The 25346-nt window shown below is 38.2% G+C and overlaps 3 protein-coding genes across 3 annotated transcripts; all 3 read right to left on the bottom strand.

Moving 5' to 3' along the window:
• Positions 1-398: 398 nt before the first annotated feature.
• LOC137291459 (venom allergen 5-like) lies at positions 399-5074 on the bottom strand. Its single transcript, XM_067822809.1, has 6 exons — positions 5010-5074; positions 3414-3585; positions 2080-2304; positions 1465-1577; positions 970-1004; positions 399-516 (listed from the first exon to the last, which is right to left on the bottom strand). Exons 2-5 carry the CDS (start codon positions 3576-3578, stop codon positions 995-997), a joined length of 513 nt encoding a protein of 170 aa, XP_067678910.1. The 5' UTR covers positions 3579-3585; positions 5010-5074; the 3' UTR covers positions 399-516; positions 970-994.
• A 3689-nt stretch (positions 5075-8763) lies between these two features.
• Positions 8764-15099, bottom strand: LOC137291351 (venom allergen 5-like). Its single transcript, XM_067822663.1, has 6 exons — positions 15028-15099; positions 13139-13319; positions 10500-10724; positions 9884-9996; positions 9351-9385; positions 8764-8877 (listed from the first exon to the last, which is right to left on the bottom strand). Exons 2-5 carry the CDS (start codon positions 13301-13303, stop codon positions 9376-9378), a joined length of 513 nt encoding a protein of 170 aa, XP_067678764.1. The 5' UTR covers positions 13304-13319; positions 15028-15099; the 3' UTR covers positions 8764-8877; positions 9351-9375.
• A 4901-nt stretch (positions 15100-20000) lies between these two features.
• Positions 20001-24264, bottom strand: LOC137291358 (peptidase inhibitor 15-A-like). Its single transcript, XM_067822675.1, has 6 exons — positions 24226-24264; positions 23599-23779; positions 22490-22714; positions 22123-22235; positions 21595-21629; positions 20001-20193 (listed from the first exon to the last, which is right to left on the bottom strand). The coding sequence occupies exons 2-6, from the start codon at positions 23761-23763 to the stop codon at positions 20186-20188; spliced, it is 546 nt and encodes a 181-aa protein (XP_067678776.1). The 5' UTR covers positions 23764-23779; positions 24226-24264; the 3' UTR covers positions 20001-20185.
• Positions 24265-25346: the final 1082 nt, after the last annotated feature.

Raw genomic sequence — 25346 nt, 5'->3', positions numbered from 1 at the left:
AACGTAAGTAAACAAGTAATAAATGAAGGATATTGTTTTGGTAAGATTGAGGATGTGACGAGCTCAAGATTCAGGGAGACGCTATTGGGTAGTCCAGAGGTTAAAGCGCTTGCTCGTCACGCTGAAGATCTGGGTTCAATGTTTTAAGCCCATTTCTGATGTCCACCATCCCTGATATTGTTAAAAACAGCGCAAAACCACCCCACTCACTAGAAACAGAGTGAGTCCCTCTGGTGCTGTTCATGAACAACAGATTTTTGTGCTGCGGTATCGTGTGCTCAAACAACCAGAGTCTTCAGAAGTTTCATTTGAACCCTTCATTAGTCGATCTTGACGCGAACTAAACTGACCTTGGCACAATCCCAATTCCAACCTGGTTTAGATAACATAAAACAACGTGGGCATTGTTTGTGTTTGCTTCTTTTGCAATCACTTTGCTTTATTTAAACACTTCGAACATGCAGCATCCGGTCGAAAGTCGTCCATTAGTATCCATCCTACCAAGCCTCTATTTCCCTGTAAATAAGACAAACAAACAGTAAATGCCTGAGTGACCTTATAAATACAGTCGGATTCCTTACTTTTCGATAACATCCTGAATAAGCATATACACACGCACACCCACGCTTCTATTTCTATGTATCTATCAATCCATCTAACTGTCCATCTTTATCTAAATGTATCTTATATAAATTGTGAATACATGTGCTATTCCTAGTGATAAAAAATGAGGTACGGGACACTGTCGGTTTTCTACCAATTTCTACCAATTTCTACCAATTGCTACCAACCTCACTTTTGAGCGAACAGATAACAAACGAGAAAAGTATTCAACCACCGTCTGTAGTCCAAATTTCAACACGCCTTTCGACCAGAAGTAAAGTACACAATAATTGCAGCGACGACCTGTATCACAAACATACTTTAGTAAAGAAAAGCCAGTGCTTGAATGTAAACGTTTACATTTACCTGGTTCATAAGCATCCTCACCCATCTAGTAACTCCTGAAACATGGCATAAAATGCATTACATGTATGTCTTAGAAAGGATGTTTTTGTCGTGGTGGAATGTATCTTTGAAGGCCGTTATAACTGAATACACCAAAGAGATGAAATGGAGAGTACAAATGATATGAATATCATGAACATCTATAGGTTGCATCACATAACACAGTGCGTATTACTCATGCGGATAGAATCCGAAGTCTGTGTACTTCCACCATCGAGGTCATTTCATCAGTTCCCTCTGAGTGTAGTACATGTGTTCTGATTACCAGACATGGACTATTGTTTGTGAAAATATAATCTCGAATTACATGATCCACTCAGTTTCTGGTTGTAAGCTGTGGCGTTAAACTCACTATTTTCTTATATCAACGAGTCGGTGGTTGCAAAAGCAAACGCTCCACTTTGTGGGCCGTGAATGTCCACACACATGCAGGTAGATTCAATTATAAATACTTACCAGGGCTGGTAGTAACACACCATGTACCATATGTCATTGTAACCTTGGAACTGAGACATGTAGGGGCAGTTATGCATTGCACAGCCAAATTCCCTGTACTCCTCCCAGTTCATCTATATGACAAATACAGAAAAGGATTGCAAGTACAAAAATCAAATCAATCTGAAATCTGTTTAATTTGATTGTGTGTATGAATCAAAAAGGGTTGGGACTGGTCCACGTTTTGTACCCGAGTACCCAAACCCCTATTACCCTAACCGGATACACCGTTATGTTAATTCATGAATTCAAATTTGCCAGAAATGGTAGTATATTTTTCAGGTCGGACATTGCAACCTCTTAATACTGAAAGAATAACACATTGCATTGTTTAATCTATTAGCCACATGATCATAACGGGTCCGGGTACTGAGACGGGCACCGGGTACAACTCATTACCTACCCATTCCTGGTATACGGGTTACCCCTCCCAACCTTAGAATTAACATCAGGCACTGTTAACACCAAGTGTTCGAAAATCACTTAGAGTCACGTGCCCCGCGTGTGACGTAAGATAAATTTGTATTACATATTTGTATATATACGTAAGAAGGAACCATGGATTGCCAACATTACCTGTGAGTAATAGCAGCCCTCGTAAGGAGAGCATTCCCTGTCATTGAAGCGGTATGAGTCGACTCCGTTCCTCCAAGCTTGAAAGCCTCTTCTCATGATCTCTTCCTGTGATCGAGACGACTGCTCAACGTAGAAGTTCCAGCCGTACCCAGGTCTTGATGAGTATCTGTACTGACATCCGTTTGCATATCTCTGGGCTTCTCTTGCCAATTCGTCGTTCCATCTCTGCAACAAAGAGTATTTAGATTTACGAGGCTATTTTATTTAATTACAAGACCAGTGCCAAAATGTCTGAACGCTTACTAGACTTTATTTGGGCCCACAGTTTCGTACAACAGTTTTCGATAATCGACTTGAAATGTCAGAAATGTGAAACGAATGCACAGGATGTATTATGTTCAAATATTGACAGAATTCAGAAACGATATTTTGCTTGATAGGAAGTCTCTAAATGTATCAGTTGTATGAAAAAATGTGAATAAACAGTTCTTCTAATACAAATAATGCAATACAGTTTTCTGAATTTCCTTTGGGGAATTTTATGGAAATTCCATCTCATTGTTTAATGCAGATATTCCGTGCCGTAATTATGTAACACGAACGCTATAACCTCTTATCAACCCGACCAACACTCCGTTCGTCCAAGCAGCATCCACATGAATCAAATCCATACACGCTCATATACACACATACCTACAGGCATACATATACTACCCATCAGTTGTTTTGACTTACCGGTGTAGATATAGCCACTTACTTCAGGCTCCTTTTCTGAACTAAACTTTTCAAAATATACCATACTGTTTAAAGGTACTGTTTGCACATGACCTGATGTATTGTATAACAAATTTGTAACGTCGAGTAGGACAAATTCGTTGAAAAGGTTATTGTCATGAATTCAATAAATCACAAGGAAACTCTACACCAGAACGCAGTTGTTTACATGCACGATACTTGCACAAGATTTTCAGCAATTTGATAGATGATCACCGTGCAATTCATCTGTATTAGGTAGATTTGCATTTGGTTCCTCAAAGTTAGTGGCGAAATCACTCTTCGATGTAACCATATATATATATATATGTATATATACTTAACATATAGTGAGTGCAAATCCTTTTGATGAGGTAGTATATTTTCATCTAGAAAGAGGTTTCATAGTCCTTTACTTATCACGTGAAATATTTGAAGGATTTATTGTTGCAGATTGTTGACAAGTTAGAGTGATAATGGTTAATGTAAAAAGGAAATTGAACATATACGTAATCCAATTGGCATTATTGTGAAATGATATGTGCATTGTCATGAAAAGGGACATGTTTTCAACTACTCACGTAAAAGGGATAGTTTCCATCTCCGTACTCATTGGAAAAATCTCCCTCGTACATCATTTGGCGTCCCTCGTTGTGTAGTCGAAGCATGTAGTTCTGATATTCTGGCATCATTACAAACGCCGTGGAGACGCCCAAGACGCCCAGAAAAACTACGGTCCACATCATTGTGATACTGGAAGATATGTCAACGTCATGTAATCAGACTTCTTTATTTCCTGTATTATATTCGAATAATGGGGACAGTTTAACCTTCATCATCAAATACATTTTGAGAAATAGCAACTACACCTATCGAAACAAGCACATATGCTTGTAATTATAACAATGTAATTTAAAGTGTTTGATCCTACAAACCCTTGTCTACATTTCACTATGCCGTTATGATTCTATACCATAAACATTTCAACATACAATGTTGTTAGATGCGTATTAAGTGCAACGTGTCTGTACAGATAATCATGTAATGTTGGAACATGTTACAGATATACCAGGAAACCCAGACCTCCAAGTTACATTTGGAAACGAATTGGGTGCAGGATGTACTGGGTGAATAAAGAACTTGCATACAAAGGTATTCCTGAGTAAAACTGCACAAACCTTTATTCATTTTCTAACATCAGAATACTCCAAATATGTACGTATAATTCTTTACGTCACAACATAAAGAAGACTTAAGTAATCATGCAAACGTTAGATGAATATACTATCATAAATTATGAGCGATGCTTTAGAATGAGAGAGAATGAATAGGGAAGGAACCATTGTCAAATGTGGAGATACTACAATGGTGCCAGCCTAAAGTGAGACGAAGACATACAGCTATCAAGGTAGATCCTACTAGTGTTGGTGGCCTGGGTCTGTATACATATATAGGTCACACAAAACTGTATAACATAGGAAATCCAAATATATATTGGGACTGTATGTCTACTTAAATAGAATCGTGCAGAGCAAACACTTGATTAAATTGAATATTGAACTATTCTGCGTCTGATATCACTTTGCACCTTTTAAAGCTTAAACTGAATGTTTAGTCAGAAAGGCCTTTTCGACATAAGTAAAAAATATGTATAGTAGTAATTTTCAAATATTCCCGGAATATTCCCTTTGTATTTAGGGAAATGAACAATCTTTGATATCTCCATTAGTAATGCATTATAAATCGACAATAGAAGAATTATTTCAATGTATGAATATTGTTAAAATATCAAACTTGTATTCAGGCAAAAACAAGGTTGCAAACTTTCCCGTTGTAATGCCGAACCTGAACAAAGAAGGAGACTACTGGAATTGACACGTTGGGGCCTGGTAGTCTGTTTTGTCATTAAATCTCTTAGCCGCCACACATTCATGAAAACTGAATGAACTATAATATACTGAACATTGAAAAGACATTGTATTCAGTGATGTCTTCAGTAATCAGGGAATCCAGAACGCTAAGCTCATATGTTTACTTTTGCTGTGGTCGAAGGACGTTCAGTATTCTACTTACAAAATTAGAATACTATTGCAAGTTAAATCATGAATTATTTACGGAATATCAAGTTCTCTCAAACAAATGTCAAAATGGAAGTCGGACATCACAGATGTTCTTACCTCAAGGGAGCTGATTCCACTGTTGAGAGACTTTGGTGGACCTGCCTATTGGAGCCCGTCTTATATACTAGTACCGTTAATTAACTGTATGCATGTCCTTTAGCTATACAGATGTTACAGATAGACACTGTACACATATATCTTATCAGACAACATTACGGCAAATCACTTTCAGTGTTTAAATCATTATAGTGATGTTCAGTTAGTACATTGATCGTTCCACTGTAATGTTAACATAATTGTATAATGAATTAATTTTATTGTATGGAGAGAAAAGAATTGTATCAAAGAGTATTTCAGACATTCCTTGCACAGTCTGTACTGGCTTGCCTCATCATCAACTTATACTAGCCCATCAGAGAAGAAATTATAATTATTATTACAAATGTTTAATTACAATGACAGTGCAACTTATATTCTAGTACATTTTGCCTATTCTGTTTCGGAATAAATAAGGGACAGAAACTGTGCAAACTGTTGGTGTGTATTAGACAGTTAGGGAGTAAAGACGAGTGAAAGAGTTTAGATTTAAGCCGCACTGAGCAATATTTCAGCTGAACAGCAATCATGACCCAAAATATCTATTCAACAAACAATTAAAAACTACTAGTAGAATGGGACGGCGTGCTAGGCAAGTGGTGACAGCGTCTACTGGTCATGTTTAAGACCTAGTTCGATTCCCCACATGGGTACAATGTGTGAAGCCAACTCCTAATGTTCCCTGTCATGATATTACCGTAATAATGTTACATGCAGCGCAAAACTCACTCAGCACATTTTACGATTCTGGACCAAGATTTTCGAAGCTCTCTTAGCGCTAAGATAATCGTATGTTAATGTTAATGTATGGCACTTACGTCTGTTTCAGCTGTGAGCGAGCTCCGAAACTCACCTGGGCCCTGACTATTGTGTTAAACTTTTGTAAATGCCGATTACATAGTGATCATGTAGTAACACACGCTGGCAAAGGAAAGGAAATATTATACCTAAAAAAACAAAGACATGTTGAATAATATCATCAGTTTGACCAGTAAAATTGTGTTAACATTTAATGTATCATGTGAAACCAATACTGGCGCTGTAATCATACACGCAAAGGCAAGGAAATATATTACAACGGAAATAATGTCTAGAATCTGTAAAAACTGATCGGTCAAAAGTTTGACCAGTGATTCATAAAACTGTGTTAACTGTTACGTTCATGTATGACGTGAAACGAATACTGACAACTCTTTGAGGCAGAACAAACCAAGATTTGTATTATATTTGTTTAGAAAAGGTGTCGACAAAATGAAAGGATGGAAGTCGCATGTGGACATCAACGTCAGTACATGTAAGTAATTGCAACTCTAAATAGGGGAGCATTTCTTGTCACTGAAATGGAACGTAACCACCTTGCTTAAATAAGCAGTAAACATCTCCTTTCAAAGTTCCGATCGAGATGCGCCTACGATAGCAATATTGACTGTTGTCTTCTTGTGTCCAATGACATGTTACGCAAATGATTATGCTCAGATCGGTTGCAAATGAATGAGCTTTTCAGTGAAAGTCTTATGAATCCTCGTTTGAATAGTTGTCAACCATTAGTGAGTGGGTGAGTGAGGTTTTACGCCTCCCCCAGCAATATTCCAGTCATACGTAAATATTTATGTAAATGATGCTGTTGGGATACGATGACATGTGTTACCTAAGTCAGCTAGCCTGACCATCCAATCTTACGACAAACATGGGTTACTGAAGGCCAATTCTTACCCAGAAAGTCATGGATCGTCATCTCTCAAGACAGGTTTCTTAATTTGAAATAAACTTGACTAATGGAGAGGTGATACCAAGCTGTCGTTTGGGCAATGTTTTATCACTATGAATGTAAATATGGATATTTGGAGACCCATGAAGTTGTTTGAGTGGTTGTCTCCGGTGGGTCAATCTGTTGTCCTAGGGGTCTCAATCAGTGAAATCTGTACCATCATTGTAAATGACATTGCACGATTTCACCTAACGACTAAAGAGAAATGAAAAGCCCCAAACCGTTCATGAGAACGTTATTGAAATATGAGCTGTTCATTCAATTCATATGATGCAATACTGTTAAAATCACTGAAGAAAATCAATCACCTTGAAATCCTATCAGTTGTAGAACGTATCTCACAACCTTGTGTAAGGTTGGGTGCCTAATGGTGCATAACTTTGAAGCCAATATATGACTATCCATCTGGATGATGTTTAACCATCGTGAGCATCTCTTGCCATTTCCGCCTACTTCCGTGTAATATTATTACATTTCAGGGTCCCCTCTGCAAACCACACTGTAGGCATTCTCAAGATCTACCACTCGTGTCCTCGAACCCCAGTTTCAGAGTGTATCGACAAACAGCATGCTAATGTTCATGCATCAACACTTTCCATATTCATGTTACCGAATGGACCACCCCAGACAGGCTGCAGATAGCTAACGTTCAGCTATGTCCTGAGCATGTGTATACATATCAGTATAGAATAGAGAAGATCACACACACACACACACACACACACACACACACATACACACGCACGCACGCACGCACACATGCACACATGCACGGACGCACACACGCATGTCCATCCTACATACATTTTATCTCTGATGCGCCAAATGTGGAAACGTTCTCCACATGTCCATCATAATGAACATCTTGGTGGTACTGAATGTTGCAACCTTGATCAAGCATAACTTTCAGACTTGTGTTTCATGTTTATCCTGGATATTTTTCCATGTATACATCATATGTTAACTTCTTTGTCCTACCATTGTACTAAGTCTTACTAACATGACTTTGTAGCTATTATTTACTGAGGAAGCCAATGCATGGTGTATATTATCTCTTGTTGATTTTTGCACTGCATATGTGTAGTTTAATGATTTCTTGCCATGTTTCAATCATAAAGTATCTACGGAAACATAGGTACACAACAGTTAAATGAAGGATATTGTTTTGGTAAGATTCAGAATGTGATGAACTCAAGACGCAGGGAGACGCGGTTGGATTGCCCAGTGGTCAAAGCCCTTCCTCGTCACGCTGAAGATTCGGGTTCAGTTTGTTAAGCTCATTTCTGATGTCCCCCATCCTTGATATTGTTAAAAATGGCGCAAAACCATCCCACTCACCAGGTACAGAGTGAGTCCCTTTGGCACTGTTCCCGAACAACAGATTTTCGTGCTGCAGTTTCGTGTGCCCAAACAACCCGATTCTTCACATGTTTCATATGAACACCTCATTTGTGGAGTGCTGAGTGAGTGAGTTTGGTTCAACTCCACTTTGAGCGCTATATTCCTGTTACATCAGCATAGTGTAATAGAAAAGCGAATGAGACTTAAGAGATTTACCACTGTGATGAAACCCATGATCACAGTTCGTTTCTGGGATTCGAAGCAACCATTGGACAATCATAGAATGACTTCGGGATGCAACTTTTTTCATCAGCCAAACGTACCCACGAGGGGGTGAATGAGTTGGGTTTGAAACTGTTTCGGTGATATTAGCTGGGAGTGAGAGCGAATAGTGACGAGTAGTGGTATCACGACTGCAGATTCGCGGCAGCAGGAGAGCGTAAGGTACAGGTAGGTACAGCTAAAGTGATCTTAGCTCGAACTAAACGGACTTTGGCACGAACGAAACAGACCTTAGGGCTAACTGAATTGATCTTGGAGCGAACTAAAAAGACCTTGGCACAATCCCAATTCAGCACTGGTTCAGATAACATAAAACAATGTAGGCATTGTTTGTGTTTGCTTCTTTTGCAATCACTTTGTTTTATTTCAACACTTCAAACATGCCGCATCCGGTCGAAAGTCGTCCATTAGTATCCATCCTCCGAAGCCTCTATTTCACTGTAAATAATACAAACAAACATTAAATGCCTGGAAGACCTTACAAATAAAGTCGGATTCCTTACATTTCGATAACACCCTGAATGTGCATATACACACGGACGCCCTGTTCATTTATATCTAAATCTATCTTATATAAATTGTGAAGATTTGTGCTATTCGTTGTGATAAAAAATGAAAATGAGACGTGGCGCACTGTCAGCTTTCTACCAATTGCAGGAAGGCTGGATAAAAATCACCAACCACATCAAATAGAAAGAAACATGATCTCGATACAATATTCTTTGTACTGTGCCAAATTTCCTCACTTTTGAACGAACGGATGGATAATTAAGGAGAAAAGTATTAAACCACCTTCTGTAGTCCAAATTTCAACACGCCTTTCGACCAGAAGTGAAGTACATAATCATTGCAGTGACGACTTGAGTCACAAATGTATCAAATTTGTTGAATTTCATAACGATTACATTTACCTGGTTCATAAGCATCCTCTCCCATCTAGTAACGCCTGAAACATCGCATAAAATGCATTACATGTATGTCTTAGGAAAGATGTTTTTGTCGTGGTTGAAGGTATCATCGAAGGCCGCTATAACTTACATACATCAAAGAGATGAAATGAAGAATACTGATGATATGAATATCGCTATTGTTGAGTATCACATTAACAATACCATGGCGTTCAGTCAGAATGCAACATTTATAGTTTACATAACACAGTGCGTATTACACTTGCAGATAGAATCCGAAGTCTGTGTACTTCCACCATCGAGGTCAGTTCCCTCTGAGTGTAGTACATGTACTCTGATTACCAGACATGGACTATTGTTTGTGAAAATATAATCTTGAATTACATCTCGATCCACTCAGTTTCTGGTTGTAAGCTGTGGCTTTAAACTCACTATTTTCTTATATCGACGTGTAGCTGCTTGCAAAAGCAAATACTCAAATTTGTGGGCCGTGAATGTCCACACACATGCAGGTAGATTCAATTATAAATACTTACCAGGGCTGGTAGTAACACACCATGTACCATATGTCATTGTATCCTTGGAACTGAGACATGTAGGGGCAGTTATGCATTGCACAGCCAAATTCCCTGTACTCCTCCCAGTTCATCTATATGACAAATACAGAAAAGGATTGCAAGTACAAAAATCAAATCAGTTTGAAATCTGTTTAAACTGATTGTGTGTACGAATCAAAAAGGGTTGGGACTGGTCCACGTTTTGTACCCGAGTACCCAAACCCCTATTACCCTAACCGGATACACCGTTATGTTAATTCATGAGTTCAAATTTGCCAGAAATGGTAAATATATTTTTCAGGTCGGACATTGCAACCTCTTAATACTAAAAGAATAACACATTGCATTGTTTAATCTATTAGTCGCATGATCATAACGGGTCCGGGTACCGAGATGGGCACCGGGTACAGCTCATTACCTACTCATTCCGGGTATACGGGTTACCCCTCCCAACCTTAGAATTAACATCAGGCTCTGTTAACACCAAGTGTTCGAAAATCACGTAAAGTCAGGTGCCCCACGTGTGACGTAAGATAAATTTGTATTACATATTTGTATATATACGTAAGAAGGAACCTTGGATTGCCAACATTACCTGTGAGTAATAGCAGCCCTCGTAAGGAGAGCATTCCCTGTCATTGAAGCGGTATGAGTCGACTCCGTTCCTCCAAGCTTGAAAGCCTCTTCTCATGATCTCTTCCTGTGATCGAGACGACTGCTCAACGTAGAAGTTCCAGCCGTACCCAGGTCTTGATGAGTATCTGTACTGACATCCGTTTGCATATCTCTGGGCTTCTCTTGCTAATTCGTCGTTCCATCTCTGCAACAAAGAGTATTTATGTTTACGAGGCTATTTTATTTATTTACAAGACCAGTGTCAAAATGCCTGAACGCTTACTAGACTTTATTTGGGCCCACAGTTTTGTACAACAGTTTTCGATAATTGACTTGAAATATAACAAATGTGAAACGAATGGACAGGATGTATTATGTTCAAGTATTGACAAAATTCCAAAACGGTATTTTGTTTGACAGGCTGTCTCTAAATGTATCCGTTGTGTGAATAAACAGTTCTTCTAATACAAATAGTGCAATTAAGTTTTATGAATTTCCTTTCAGGAGTTTTCTGGACATTCCATCTCATTGTTTAATGCAGATATTCCGTATGTATGGTAATTATGTAACGCGAACGCTATAACCTCTTATCAACCCGACCAACACTCCGTTCGTCCAAGCAGCATCCACATGAATCAAATCCATACACGCTCATATACACACATAACTACAGGCATACATATACAGTATGGTTCAAAATTATTGAGAATAGCTAAAGCATTTCATATTATTAAACGAGAACAAATCAGATAAAATTGAATGTATTGTGAAAGTGAACTGACCTTTTCATGTTGTGTAGGTAACAATTTAATATTTTATCAAGTCTCCTTGAGCTTCACGGCACAGTCTAAGACGGGTAGGCATACTTCCTATCAGAGAGGTTAGTGTCTCGTGAGTTATGCTGTCCCAGTATCGGACCACTTCTCTCTTCATGTCTTCAATTTTTGTCAACCCCTTTTGATTCACACATTCCTTCATCATCCCCCAAATGTTCTCAATGGGATTTAAGTCAGGACTATATGCAGGAAATGGTAATGCAGTCACATTTTTTCTCCTGAAACCACTGCTTGGCATGTTTTGCGGTGTGTTTAGGATCATTATCTTGCTGCAAAATCCAGTCATTTCCATAAAACACATGTGCACTTGGAAGGAGAAAATTATCTAATATGTTAGTGTAGCGTTGACTTGTCAGATTTCCCTCAAACACACACAGCGGGGTCGTTCCTAATAAGGATATCCCTCCCCATACATGAAACTTTGGGCTGTATTTAGGTCGTCGATACAACGGTGCTGACGCAGACTTTGTCCATATTTTCACATTATTGGGATATACCCATATTGAGCTTTCATCAGTAAAAATCACATTTTCCCAGTCAAAGTTTTCATGTGCCAAACACCACTCAACACGCCTGTCTTTATGTTCTTGTTTCATGAGAGGAGAAGGAATTCCAGTCTTTTTCTCCCATCCAAGATCAATCAAATTTCTTCTAACTGTAGATTTTGATACAACTGTTGATCCCCTTTCTATCATTTCATACTTGATGTTGGAGATGCTTGCCCTTTGCTTTTCAGACGCTAAAATTCCCAGCCGGACGCGATCTGAGAAGTCCAATTTTCTGGGTCTCCCTGCTCCTTTCTGGTGCCCAAAATCCTTTCCCTCTTTAAAATCCTTCCTAATCCTATACACAGTAGAAAGAGGAGTTCTTGTTCTCTCTGCCAATGTATTTACATCATCAATTCCTTGATTACACAACTTAAAAATCAACCTTCTTTTATCTTCAGCAGACATTATTGACAGTGCTGAGGAAAATGACGTCTGCTACAAATTCAGGGGAGGTAACTCTAATTGTACTATACTCAGTAGGCCAAGATGAGTTACCTCCCTTATACCATTACTTAGTTTTAAGTATCAGTGAATCAGTTGAGGTGTTAGGATAGCTCAAAGTAATAAGAAAAATTCTCAATAATTATGAACCAGACTATACTACCCATCAGTTGTTTTGACTTACCGGTGTAGATATAGCCACTTACTTCAGGCTCCTTTTCTGAACTAAACTTTTCAAAATATACCATACTGTTTAAAGGTACTGTTTAAAGATGAACTGATGTATTGTACAACAAATTTGTAACATCGAGTGGGATAAATTCGTTGAAAAGGTTATTGTCATGAATTCAATAAATCACAAGAAAACCCTACACCAGAACGCAGTTGTTTACATGCACGATACTTGCACATGATTTTCAGCAATTTGATGGATGATCACCGTGCAATTCATCTGCATTAGTGAGGTTTGCATTTGGTTCCTCAAAGTTAGTGGAGAAATCACTCTTCGATGTAACCATATATATATATATATATATATATGTATATATACCTAACATATAGTGAGTGCGAATCCAAACTTGTGATGGGCAATATATATGCATCTTGAAATCGGCTTGAAACTCCATTACTCTTCACGTGAAATATTTGAAGGATTTATTGTTGCAGATTGTTGACAAGTTGGAGTGATGATGGTTAATGTAAAAAGGTAATTGAACATATACGTAATGCAACTAGCATTATTTTGAAGTGCCTTGTGCAATGTCATGAAAAGGGACATGTTTTCAACTACTCACGTAAAAGGGATAGTTTCCATCTCCGTAGTCATTGGGGAAATCTCCCTCGTACATCATTTGGCGTCCCTCGTTGTGTAGTCGAAGCATGAAGTTCTGATATTCTTGCCTCATTACAAACGCCGTGGAGACGCCCAAGACGCCCAGAAAAACTACGGTCCACATCATTGTGACACTGGAAGATCTGTCAACATCATGAAATCAGACTTCTTAAGTTCCTGTGTTTAAGTCGAATAATGAGGCGTCAGTTCAACCAAAGTCTCCACGTATATTTTGAGAAATATGAACTACATACATCGAAACAAGCACAAATACTTGTAATTATAGCAACGTATGTTAAAATGTTTGAGCCTACAAACCCGTGTCTACATTTCACTATGCCGTTATGATTCTGTACCATGACCATTTCAACATACAATGTTGTTAGATGTGTATTAGGTACAATGTATCTATACATATAATCATGTAATGTAGGAACATGTTACAGAAATACCAGGAAACCCAGACCTCCAAGTTACAATTTCATTTGGAAACGAAATACTGGCAGAATAAACAACATGCAGAGAAAGGTGTTCCTGAGTAAACCTACACAAACCTATATTCATTTTCTAACATCAAAATGCCCCAAGCAAGTACGCATAATTCTTTACGCCACAAAATAAGTATAGACTGAAGTAATCATACAAACGTTACATGAATGTACTGTTATAAATTATGAGCGATGTTTTAGGATGAGAGAGAATGAATAGGGAAGGAACCATTGTCAAATGTGGAGATGCTACAATGGTGCCAGCCTAAAGTGAGACGAAGTCACACAGTTATCAAGGTAGATGCTACTAGTGTTGGTGGCCTGGGTCTGTATACATATACAGGTCACAAAACAAAAATGTATAATATAGGAAATCCAAATATATATTGGGACTGTATGTCGTAAACAGTAAACTCTGGATTAAATTGAATATTGAACTGTTCTGCCTCTGATATCACTTTGCACATTTTAAAGCTTAAATTGAATGTTTTGTCAGAAGGTCCTTCTCGAGATAAGTAATACATGTATTATATGTATAGAGGTACTTTTCAAATATTTCCTGAAAACCCCCTTTGTATTTAGGGAAATTATCAATCTTTGATATCTCCAATAGTAATGTATTATAAATCGACAGTGAAAGGATTATTTCACTGTATAAAAATCGTTAAAATATCAAACTTGTATTCAGGCAAAAGTCAAGTTTGTAATCTTTCCAGCTGTCCTGGCTAACTTGAACAAACAAGGAAACTACTTGACACTTTGGAACCTGGCAGTCTGTTTTGTCATTAAATCTCTTAGGCGCCAGACATGCATGAAGACTGAATAAACTATAATATACCGAACATTCGAAGCAGTGAGATATTGTATTCAGTCATGTTTTCTGTTTAAATATAATTTCTTAAATGACTTTACCCTGTAAATCAGGGAATCAAGAACGATAAGCTCATATGTTTACTTTCACTGTGGTTGAAGGACGTTCAGTATCCTGCTTAGACAATTAGGCTACTATTGCAAGTAAATCATAAATTATTTAGTAAATATCCATTACATGAAACTGCAAAATGAATCTTGAGGAAAGGAGGATTGTCCCTGTCAAGTGAGTTGGAGCTCCCATCTCAAATGAACGAAAATGTTCAATTCTTACATTGTCCATATGTAGGTGTATAAATGATATTGGTCTAAAACCTATTTACATATATTGACAATAAATTACCTCTGGTGGTTAGTTTGTATAGATTTCAGTTGTTATGTTCAATATTGTTAACACTGTTAATATTTCGTGAGAGGGCTACACGTTCCAAATATGTGCCAAGTTCTCACAAACAATGTCAAAATGGAAGTCGGACATCACAGATGTTCTTACCTCAAGGGAGCTGATTCCACTGCTGGGAGACTTGGGTGGACCTGCCAATTGAAGCCTGTCTTATATACTAGTACCGTTAAATAACTGTATGCATGTACTTTAGCTATACAGATGTTAAAGATACACACTGTACACATATATCTTATCAGACAACATTACGGCAAATCACTTTCAGTGTTTAAATCATTATAGTGATGTTCAGTTAGTGCATTGATCGTTCCACTGTAATGTTAACATAATTGTATAATGAATTAATTTTATTGTATGGAGAGAAAAGAAGTGTATCAAAGAGTATTTCAGACATTCCTTGCACAATCTGTACTGGCTTGCCTCATCATCAACTTATATTAGCCCATCAGAGAAGAAATTATAATTATTATTACATATGTTTAATTATAATGACAATGCGACTTATATTGTAGTACATTTTGCCTATTCTGTTTCGGAATAAAAAAGGGACAGAAACTGTGCAATCTGTTGGTGTGTATCAGACAAACAGAGAGTAAAGACGAGTGAAAGAGTTTACTTTTATGCCGCACTCAGCAATATTCCAGCTGAACAACAATCATGACCCAAAATATCTATTCAAGAAAAAAATATAAATTCATTAAAAATTACAGCTACTAGTAGAATGGGGACGGCGGGCTAGCCAAGTGGTTACAACGTCTACTGCTGATGCTTAAGACCTAGTTCGATTCCCCACATGGGTACAATGTGTGAAGCCAACTCCTGATGTTCCCTGCCATGATATTGCCGTAATAATGCTACATGCAGCGTAAAACTCACTTTTTACGATTCTGGACCTAGATTTTCGAAGCTCTCTTAGCGCTAAGATAGTACTTAGTCGTATGTTAATGTTAATGTATGGCACTTATGACAGTCCTAGCGGTAAGAGAGCTTCTAAAATCTAGACCCTGACTATTGTGTTTGTAAATGCTTATGTAGTGACACACGGAAAGGAAAGGAAATATTATACCTAAAAAAAACAAAGACATGTTGAATAATATCCTGAATGTGAAAAAGCATCAGATATAAGTTTGACCTTGAAAATTGTGTTAACGTTTAATGTATCACGTGAAACCAATACTGGCGTTGTAATCACACATGCAAAGGCAAGGCAATATATTACCTCGAAAAACTAAATCATCGGATATAATGGATACAATATGTAAAAATTGATCGGTCGAAAGTTTGACCAGTGATTCATAAAACTGTGTTAACTGTTACGTTCATGTATGGCGTGATACGAATACTCTGACAACTCTTTGAGGCAGAACAAAACAAGATTTGTATTATATTTGTTTAGAAAAGGTGTCGACAAAATGAAAGGATGGAAGTCTCATGTGGACATCAACTTCAGTACATGTAAGTAATGGCAACTCTAAATAGGGGAGAATTTCTTGTCACTGAAATGGAACGTATCTACCTTGTTTTAACGAACAGCAAACCTCTCCTTTCAAAGTTCCGATCGAGAAGAGGTTACGATAGCAATGAAAACTGCTATCTCCTTGTGTCCAATGAGGTTTTACGTGAATGTGTATTCGCGGATCTGTTGCAAATGAATGAGCATTTCACTGAAAGTCCTAAGAGTCCTCGTTTCAAAATTATGTCATATATTTGAGAAATATTAGTGAGTGGGTGAGTGAGGTTTTACGTCGCAGCAAGGAATGTTCTATTCATATAGAATTATTCATGTCAATGATCAAGTCCTGACCAGATAGTCCAGTGATCGACAGCATGAGCATTGATCTCTGCGCTTGGGATACGATGACATGTGTTAACTAAGTCAGCTAGCCTGACCGTCCAATCCCCTTAGTCACATTTTATGACAAGCATGGGCTACTGAAGGCCAATTCTTACACGGAAAGTGTTGGATCGTCATCGCTCAAGACAGATCTCTTAATTTGAAATAAACTTGACTAATGGTGAGGTGTTACCGAACTGTCGTGTGGGCAATATTTTATCACTATGAATCTTAATGTGAATATGGATATTTGGAGACCCATGAGGTTGTCTAAGTGGTTGTCTCTGGTGGGTCAATCTGTTGTCTGGTGGGTCAATCAGTTGTGTCTGGTGGGTCAATCAGTTGTCGCTGGGGTCAATCAGTGGAAATCTCTACAATCATTGTAAATGACACTGTACGATTTCCCCTTACGACTATGGCGAACTGAAAAGCCCCAAACCCTTCATGGTAACGTTACTGAGATATGAGCTTTTAATTCAATTCATGTGATGGAATTATGGTAAAATCACTGAAGAAAATCAATTAATCTGAAATCCTGTCAGTTGAAGAACGTACATCACCACCTTGTGTAACGGTGCTGTTGGGTGCTTAATAGTGCATAATTGTGAAGCCATTATATGATTATACATCAGGATGATTATTAACCAACGTGAGTATCTCTTGCCAATTCCACCTACTTCCGTATAATATTATTACATTTCAGGGTCCCCTTAATCACAGATATATATGATCGATTTGATCTTACATAATTATTCACCTGACTTTTATTTCACACCCGGTGCAACTGGTGATCATTCAGGGACTGGAAAGCACATTGTGGACTCGAACCCCAGTTTCACAGTTTCAGACCGTATCCACAAACATGATGTCACCGTTCATGTGTCTACCAGCGTCGTCCCCAAATTTTAACTAGCATGCCATAATTAAGCACGGTTAAGCATTACACTGACATGGTGTTAAACCCTACGAAGCGAATTAATGAAATGTTTCTAATTGATGCTATTATTTGTTAGATACTGGTACGTGTACTGAGCTGATGGCGGTTGACTGAGTTTACTTAGTTTACAAGAAGCGCAAACTGGAGTAGAGACAACGAATATTAACCTGATGTATCCGTGCATGTGGAGCCCGTCATTATTATATGAATAGGGTTCTTTTTTGATTCAACACTGTTGAGAGAGGGAGAGACAGAGAGACAGAGAGAGAGAGAGAGAGAGAGAGAGAGAGAGTAAGAGAGAAAGAGACAGAGAGGGAGAGAGAGATTATTACGACATGGACTTCAAAATTAAATGGATTTGTGTTCGTATGACTGTATTCTCAATGCATTCACTTGAAGTCAACTTTTGTCGTCATCTTTATTCGACTGTACCTTATGAACTTAATTTAACTGAGGAATATTGACTTCAAGAAACCTCCAATAATATGTTTATAAGTTTCAATGGATTTATGTCCATATACCTGCATTATCAATACATTAACTGTAAGTCATCTTTCTCTTTGGTGTCAGCCTTTCTTAACTTGGGAGGTACAACTGGGCATGATCTTTCTTCGGCGATTTCAAACAGCCGCTTACAACATTGAAGGCTTTAGTGCAGCTTCTAAACACGTTAAGGTAAAACATTACAGAGGCCTTTGGAAACTGGACATGACAGACATAGTTCCCGATTCGTTTTCCATGTTTGACATTCACCATACATATTCAGTGTTTCATCAGGTGAACGATTGAGATGGGTTTCTTTCGCATTTTTTTCGGGTGAGTGCTGCTGATGCGAAAACTGCGAGAGTGAATTTGGTTTTACACCGCTTTTAGCAATATTATATTCCAGCAGTATCACGGCAGGTGTCACGCACTGTACCCATGTATTGAATTGAGCCCGGGTTTTCGGCGTGACGAGCGAACCCATTAACCACTAGGCTATCTCTCATCTTTAACTTAATGTAACTGGTGTACTGCTTTAGATGTAGTGTGGATTCTGCTGTTTATAAATATTTCAGATAATTATGGAAGTTTGTTATTGCCACATTTCATTTGTAATAACTGGAGCACGAGGTATACCGGTAGTTAATAGACGAGGTATCTGAGACAATGCCAGTTTAAGCTAACAGTGTTCCACACGACTCGACCGCCATAACAAGGGACTAATGGGGGCGAGTGGTCAGCCTGTCTGGTTTACTTGATCAGTTTTATCGTGTTCGTGTTATAGCTAGATCCTAGTCACAATTTTGTTTGTCCACATTCAATTATTTACTGAGTTATTCAACAAGAGTACAGTATTTCCGTTAACAAGTTAAGACAAGACTGTTACACAGACAATAGGATGACTATCAATAGGATGTTTTGATTCTTTTTCTCCTACCAATGTCTATAACCATGGATGTATTAATTGAACATTTCTGTTTATCATTCTGATCTTCAACATAACAATCATAATTCTGTACCAACGGATTTCCATGAATTGCGGTATATCTCTACCATGACCTAATTCAGTAAACACTACGCCAATGGTGCCATGTCTATTGTGAACGGATGCGCCGGCTCGATGTGGATCCTCGTCCGTGATTTCAGTTGTTGAAATCCGTAACCACAGGTTCATATATTTTCTGCTGAATCAACATCTTAGACCTGTTTCTCTTAGCACTTTTCTCGATCCAAGAAGATCTGGGTTTGAACAGACCTTCATGCTTGCCGTTAGAAGCGACCGTTAGATTGGGCGGAAAGGCTCGCTTACTTGGTTATCAAACAAATCCCATTCGCGTAGATAGATGTTACTTATTTCTATCACTAGATAGTCTGTTGGAGACTGTCATCATGAAGATGCAAAATTGCTGAATTTTCCTAAAAGGGGCATAAAACTAAACCGACTCACTCATTTACTCACGGTTAATGGTTGGTGATATCAACGTAAGCGCGTGTGGTGCTGATAAACCCCAAACGCATAACCAAGGCAAAGCACCTAGGGATGTAACCAGTACAATGTGTTTCTTTGTTATCGAAGGTTTCTGGCCTCGTGACGCCTCAATCGTCCTTAAGGGAGTATTGGGGCATTGTTTAAACTGACCAATAACAACTTTGGAGAGATGCAGAGAACACTTGGAGTAGTATCACTGGCCTCTGATCCACGGTTACAGGAGTGTTTTAAGCAACTTGAACTAAACTGACCTTAGCACGAACTAAACTCACCTTGCCATAATTCCAATTCATCCCTGGTTCAGATAACATAAAACAGTGTCGGCATTGTATGTGATTGCTTCTTTTGCAATCACATTGCTTTATTTAAACACTTCGTACAGGCATTAAAACAGTATCGGCATTGTATGTGCTTGCCTCTTTGCAATCACATTGCTTTATTTCAACACTACGCACAGTCAACATCCGGTTGAATGTCATCCATTAGTATCCTTCCAACGAAGACTTTATTTCTCTGTAAATAAAACAAACAAACATGAAGTGCCTGAAAGACCATGCAAATGAAGACAGATTCCTCAATGTTCGATAGCACCCTGAATAAACACACACACACACACACACACACACACACACACACACACACACACACACACACACACACACACATCAATACATCTGTATCTATTTATCCATCTATCTGTCTTTCTATCCATCTATATCTAAATCTATCCTATACGTTCTGTCAACATAACTATGTGTTATTCCTAAAGAATATACGTGAGGACCGTTTCTTTCCAACTTCAGGTAGGATGCAGAAAAAATCACATCAAGAGTTGGGGTTGAAGACACATAATATCAATACATTCTTCTTTTTGCTATGTGTTTCGGCTGCGCGAATTCCACCTCCCGCCCTTAATCACTTGACAGCCTAGTGGCTATCTTCAGTATAGTAAGTGCCGTGTTTGGTGTATGTAGAATTGCTGTCGATACGCTTAAAATTATATTTCAATATTATGTTATTTTACATCTTAATTATCTTAATTTCAAAAGCACACTTCTCGCTTGTAAAGGGTCAATACCAAAAGACCGAAGTCTCGCTAAGGCAGTTCCCCTCCTAGGTCCGCCAGCGGGTTTTACTTTAGCGGGTTTAGCAAGAGGTCAGTAACGGGGAAGGGGGACCGACCGGAACCGGCATTGGACGACTGAGGTGGCTAGCGATGGATGGACTCTCCGGGTGATATTTGCTAAGTCGGAGTTGGGGTTAGGATTTAGGATAATCCGGTGTTGTTGAGCTTAAGATAGCTTTTTGTGAGTACTGTTTGGTTGAAAACTCGCGCCCAAATCTCCGCAGCATTTATATTTTTGTTACCCTGGTATTCCTTCATACTTTAAGGTATACCCTATAGTCCTGTCCTTCCTTAAGTTACTGCTGGTCCTCATACTTTAGCCTATTAGAAAATAGGGTGCCATCTATGCTTGTTATCCATTGTAAGTAAAACTGTTTATCTATCTTAAGTATAATACAATTCTAAAACTTTTTTTTGTTGTGGTTCTTATTTTATCCTTCACTATTTCGTTTAACTGGAGGCAGGTTGCCGGTAAAACGGGTTGGTTTGCCTAAATGTATTATTATCCCCTAGACTTTAATTTGTTTCGAGCCGAGTCACAGTAGAGTGACTCTGTCAGTGCAGTTGTCATCGTAACACTGTGCCAAATGCAATGTTTTCCTCATTTGTGGACGAATAGATATCTAAGCATTCAAACACCTTGTCAAATCAAGAGGCGTTCCAGATTTCAACATGCCTTTAGACCAGCATCGCAATACAGACTAATTGCAGACTCGTATCAAAACTTTACTTTAGTAAACAAAAAAAAATACAATTATTGAATTAATCTTTAAAATGTTGGCAGTTACCTGAATCGTAAGTTTCATCTCCCATCCTGTTACCTCTGAAACATAAAGTAAAATACATTATGTTTTAGACGGGATTTTGTTGTTGTGATGGAATGTATCATTGAAGGTCGCTAGAAAATAAAATGCACCAAGAACTAAAGGAACGAATAATATAAGTTTAGCTATTGTTGAGGATCTGAATACAACATCTATCTAATGTTTCCTCACATATCACACTGCCTATCACACATGCAGAGTTAAAGTTAAAGCCGAAGAGTGTGGACATGCACTTCCACCTTGGAAATCATTCACCAGTTTCCTTCTGAGCGCAGTGTATGCATTCTAATTATAAGACATGGACCATTATCAATGAAACTATAATCTCGAATATATCATATAATCTTATATGAGCCAATCACTTGGTGACGTTAAACTCACTATTTTGTCATATCAACCCTGTGAGTCGATGCTTGCTGAAAAAGAAACACTGGAATTTGTGGGCCGTGAATGACCATACATGGGCAGGCAGATTAAAGTACAAACACTTACCTGGGCTGGTAGTAACACACCATGTACCATATGTCATTGTATCCTTGGAACTGAGACATGTAGGGACAGTTATTCATTGCACAGCCAAATTCCCTAGACTCCTCCCAGTTCATCTGTATGTTAAATACAGAAAGAGATTGTCAACACAAAAAATACATCTGTTTTAATTTGATTGCACTTCAGAATCAAAAAGGGCTGGGACGGGTCCAAACTTTGCTATTGGGATACCCAACCCTCTATTACCCTATCCTACCCGGATACCCGTAATGCTAATTCATGACATCATAATTGTAAGAAATGACAATATAATCTTCAGCTCGAATGATGAAACATTTTCAATATCTTAACCATATATTTCGAACATTACCTGTGAGTAATAGCAGCCCTCGTAAGGAGAGCATTCCCTGTCATTGAAGCGGTAGGAGTCGACTCCGTTCCTCCAAGCTTGAAAGCCCCTTCTCATGATCTCTTCCTCCGATCGAGAGGACTGCTCAATGTAGAAGTTCGAGCCGTACTCAGATCTTGATGAGTATCTGTACTGACATCCGTTTGCATATCTCTGGGCTTCTCTTGCTAAGTCCTCGTTCCATCTCTGCAACAAAGAGTACTTATACCTAAGAGGCTATTTTATTTAATTACAAGACCAGTGCCAAAATGTCTAAATGCTCGCTAGACTGCACTTGGGGCTACAGTTTTGTGCAACAACATAGATACTTGACTTGAAATATAATAAGTGTCAAACGAATGCACTGGAAGTAATATGCTGCTATACTGACCAAATTAAAAACCATCTCTCCAAATGTTTCAAGCGCGTGTTTCATGCGGAAATATATGAATAAACAGTTCTTTTAATCCAGTATAAACCTTCGCATTGGTATTGTGCAATCCAGTTTTATGAATTTCCTTTCAGAAATTTTATGGACATTCCATCTCATTGTTTAATGCAGATATTCCGTATGTGTCTTGTTGATAACATAACACGAACGCTATACTCTCTTTTCTGCCCGAACAACACGTTGTTCGTTCAAGCAGCATCCACATTAATCCAATCCATACACGCATACCTAAATACATGCATATACTGCCTATCATATGTTTAGATCTACTAGCGCAAATCTAGCCTTTACCTACTTACTTTCGATCCGCGAAAAGTAACACTGACCGAAAAGGAACTCAGAGGTCAATACTGCTTTTTCAGGGTCCGTTAAAACAGATATTGTCGAATTCATGAGATTACCGGAAAAAAGCTTCTAAAAACCGAAACATGTCCATTTAGTCAAGAAAAGTAATTATATTTTCACTACATCTTGAAGTCAACCTTAAACTCCATTATTTTTTATATGCAATGATTCAATTGTTGACAGGTGCGAGACAAAATGGGTAAAGAAAAAAGAAAGATATACATAAATCCAATCAGCATTATTTTGATATGCTTTGTGCAATGCCATGAAAAGGGACATGTTTTCAACTACTCACGAAAAAGGGATAGTTTCCATCTCCGTACCCATCGGGGAAATCTCCCTCGTTCATCATCTGGCGACCTTCGTTATGTAGTTGAAGCATGAAGTTCTGATATTCTGGCCTCATTACATACGCCATGGAGACGCCCAAGATGCCCAGGAAAACCACGGTCCACATCATTGTGATATTGGCAGATCTATCAATGTCATGAAATCAGATTTCTTAACTTTTACTCCTCTTGTTTGAAACTCATATAGGTGACGTAAACCAACAGTTATCACGTAAATTGAAACGATCGATGCTGTTCTCGACGAATAACTGGTTGAAACTGTATGAATTAAACCCGAGAAAACAAGTGTTTCTGTGTGAAGTCAGATTTACAATATGGGAACTTCCAACTCAACTGAATGAAAATGTAAAATTGGGTCACACTGTCCGTCGGTAGTTGTATCAGCCAGATTGATCTTAAACGATATTAATTCATCTAATATCAATAAACTCCCAAATGTTGCTTCTGTACATAATCCATTTGTTATGGTAAACAATGCTAATATTGTTAATATTTAGCAAAAGTTGCCAAATATGTGCACAGTCCCAATAAACAATGTCAAAATGGAAGTCGGGCATCACACAAGCTCTTACCTCAAGGGAGCTGATTCCACTGTTGGAAGACTTGGATGGACCTGCGTATTGAAGCCCTTCTTATATAAATGTACCATCAATTAAAATGTGTTCACGGGATGAAGGATACAGATGTTACTGATAAAAAGTTTATCATGTAATAACATGCTTTGATATTTAGTGTACTGCTTATTATGATATTACGTATTAGGTGCAGATGAATCTTATCAGAGACTATTAAATGCGATATGATTTTCGGTGTAAATCATAATAATGATGTTCAATTAGCACATTCACAGAAATGTGCAAGTTATGGTATAATCAATTAATTTTGTTGAATAAATGCATCAAAGAGAATTTCGGACAAGGCTTGCACAATCTGTACTAGACTGCCTCATCTTATCATCAGCTTATATTAACCCTCCAGGGAAGAAATTATAATAATTATTGGATATATTTAATTAGAATAACAATGTGATGGCGCTTTCTAGAGCAAACCTGCTTGAACACGATGTAAGCATGTACACTGAAACGTCGCTGATAAAGAAGAAAGATAGAGATAAAGAAGCTGATCAGCCATAAACATTTGTCATTCCTATTGCTTTATACTTCTGGAATGCCTATCAAATAGTACTGTTTGAGACTGAAGCACCATATCATACCCTGATTCCCCATGTGATGGCTTGTGACACAATCAAAGTCACCAAGTCTTATCGCGTTATCCATTTCGCAGCCTCACAAGTCAATAATGTCTATTCTGAGGTGGAATCGACCGAGGATATTCACAGAAACTACATACACTCAAGCCATTGCTCAAAACACGTTTAATCTAACACATTACACTCTGAGAATCATTTACGATACACCCGTGTCATTTTGGAGTCAAAATGAGTCCGGAAACCATTTTATGTGCAATTTGTTGCTGTACATCAAACTGTTAGGGAAAAAAGACTAGTGAGTGAGTATAGTTTTACGCCACACTCAGCAATAATGCAGCTATGCTGCTTAGGCCTGCAAATAATAGAGTCTGAATCAGGCAATCATGTGATCAACAACATGATTATCGATCTACGAAATTGGGATGCAATGACATGTGTCAACCAAGTCGCCCTTAGTCGCGTCTTATGACAAGTATGGGTTAC

This window comes from Haliotis asinina, chromosome 7 (assembly GCF_037392515.1).
Source record: "Haliotis asinina isolate JCU_RB_2024 chromosome 7, JCU_Hal_asi_v2, whole genome shotgun sequence".
In the NCBI taxonomy this organism is placed as follows: domain Eukaryota; kingdom Metazoa; phylum Mollusca; class Gastropoda; order Lepetellida; family Haliotidae; genus Haliotis; species Haliotis asinina.
The sequence above is the reverse complement of the archived record's forward strand: the minus strand, read 5'-3'. Positions and strand labels throughout refer to the sequence as shown.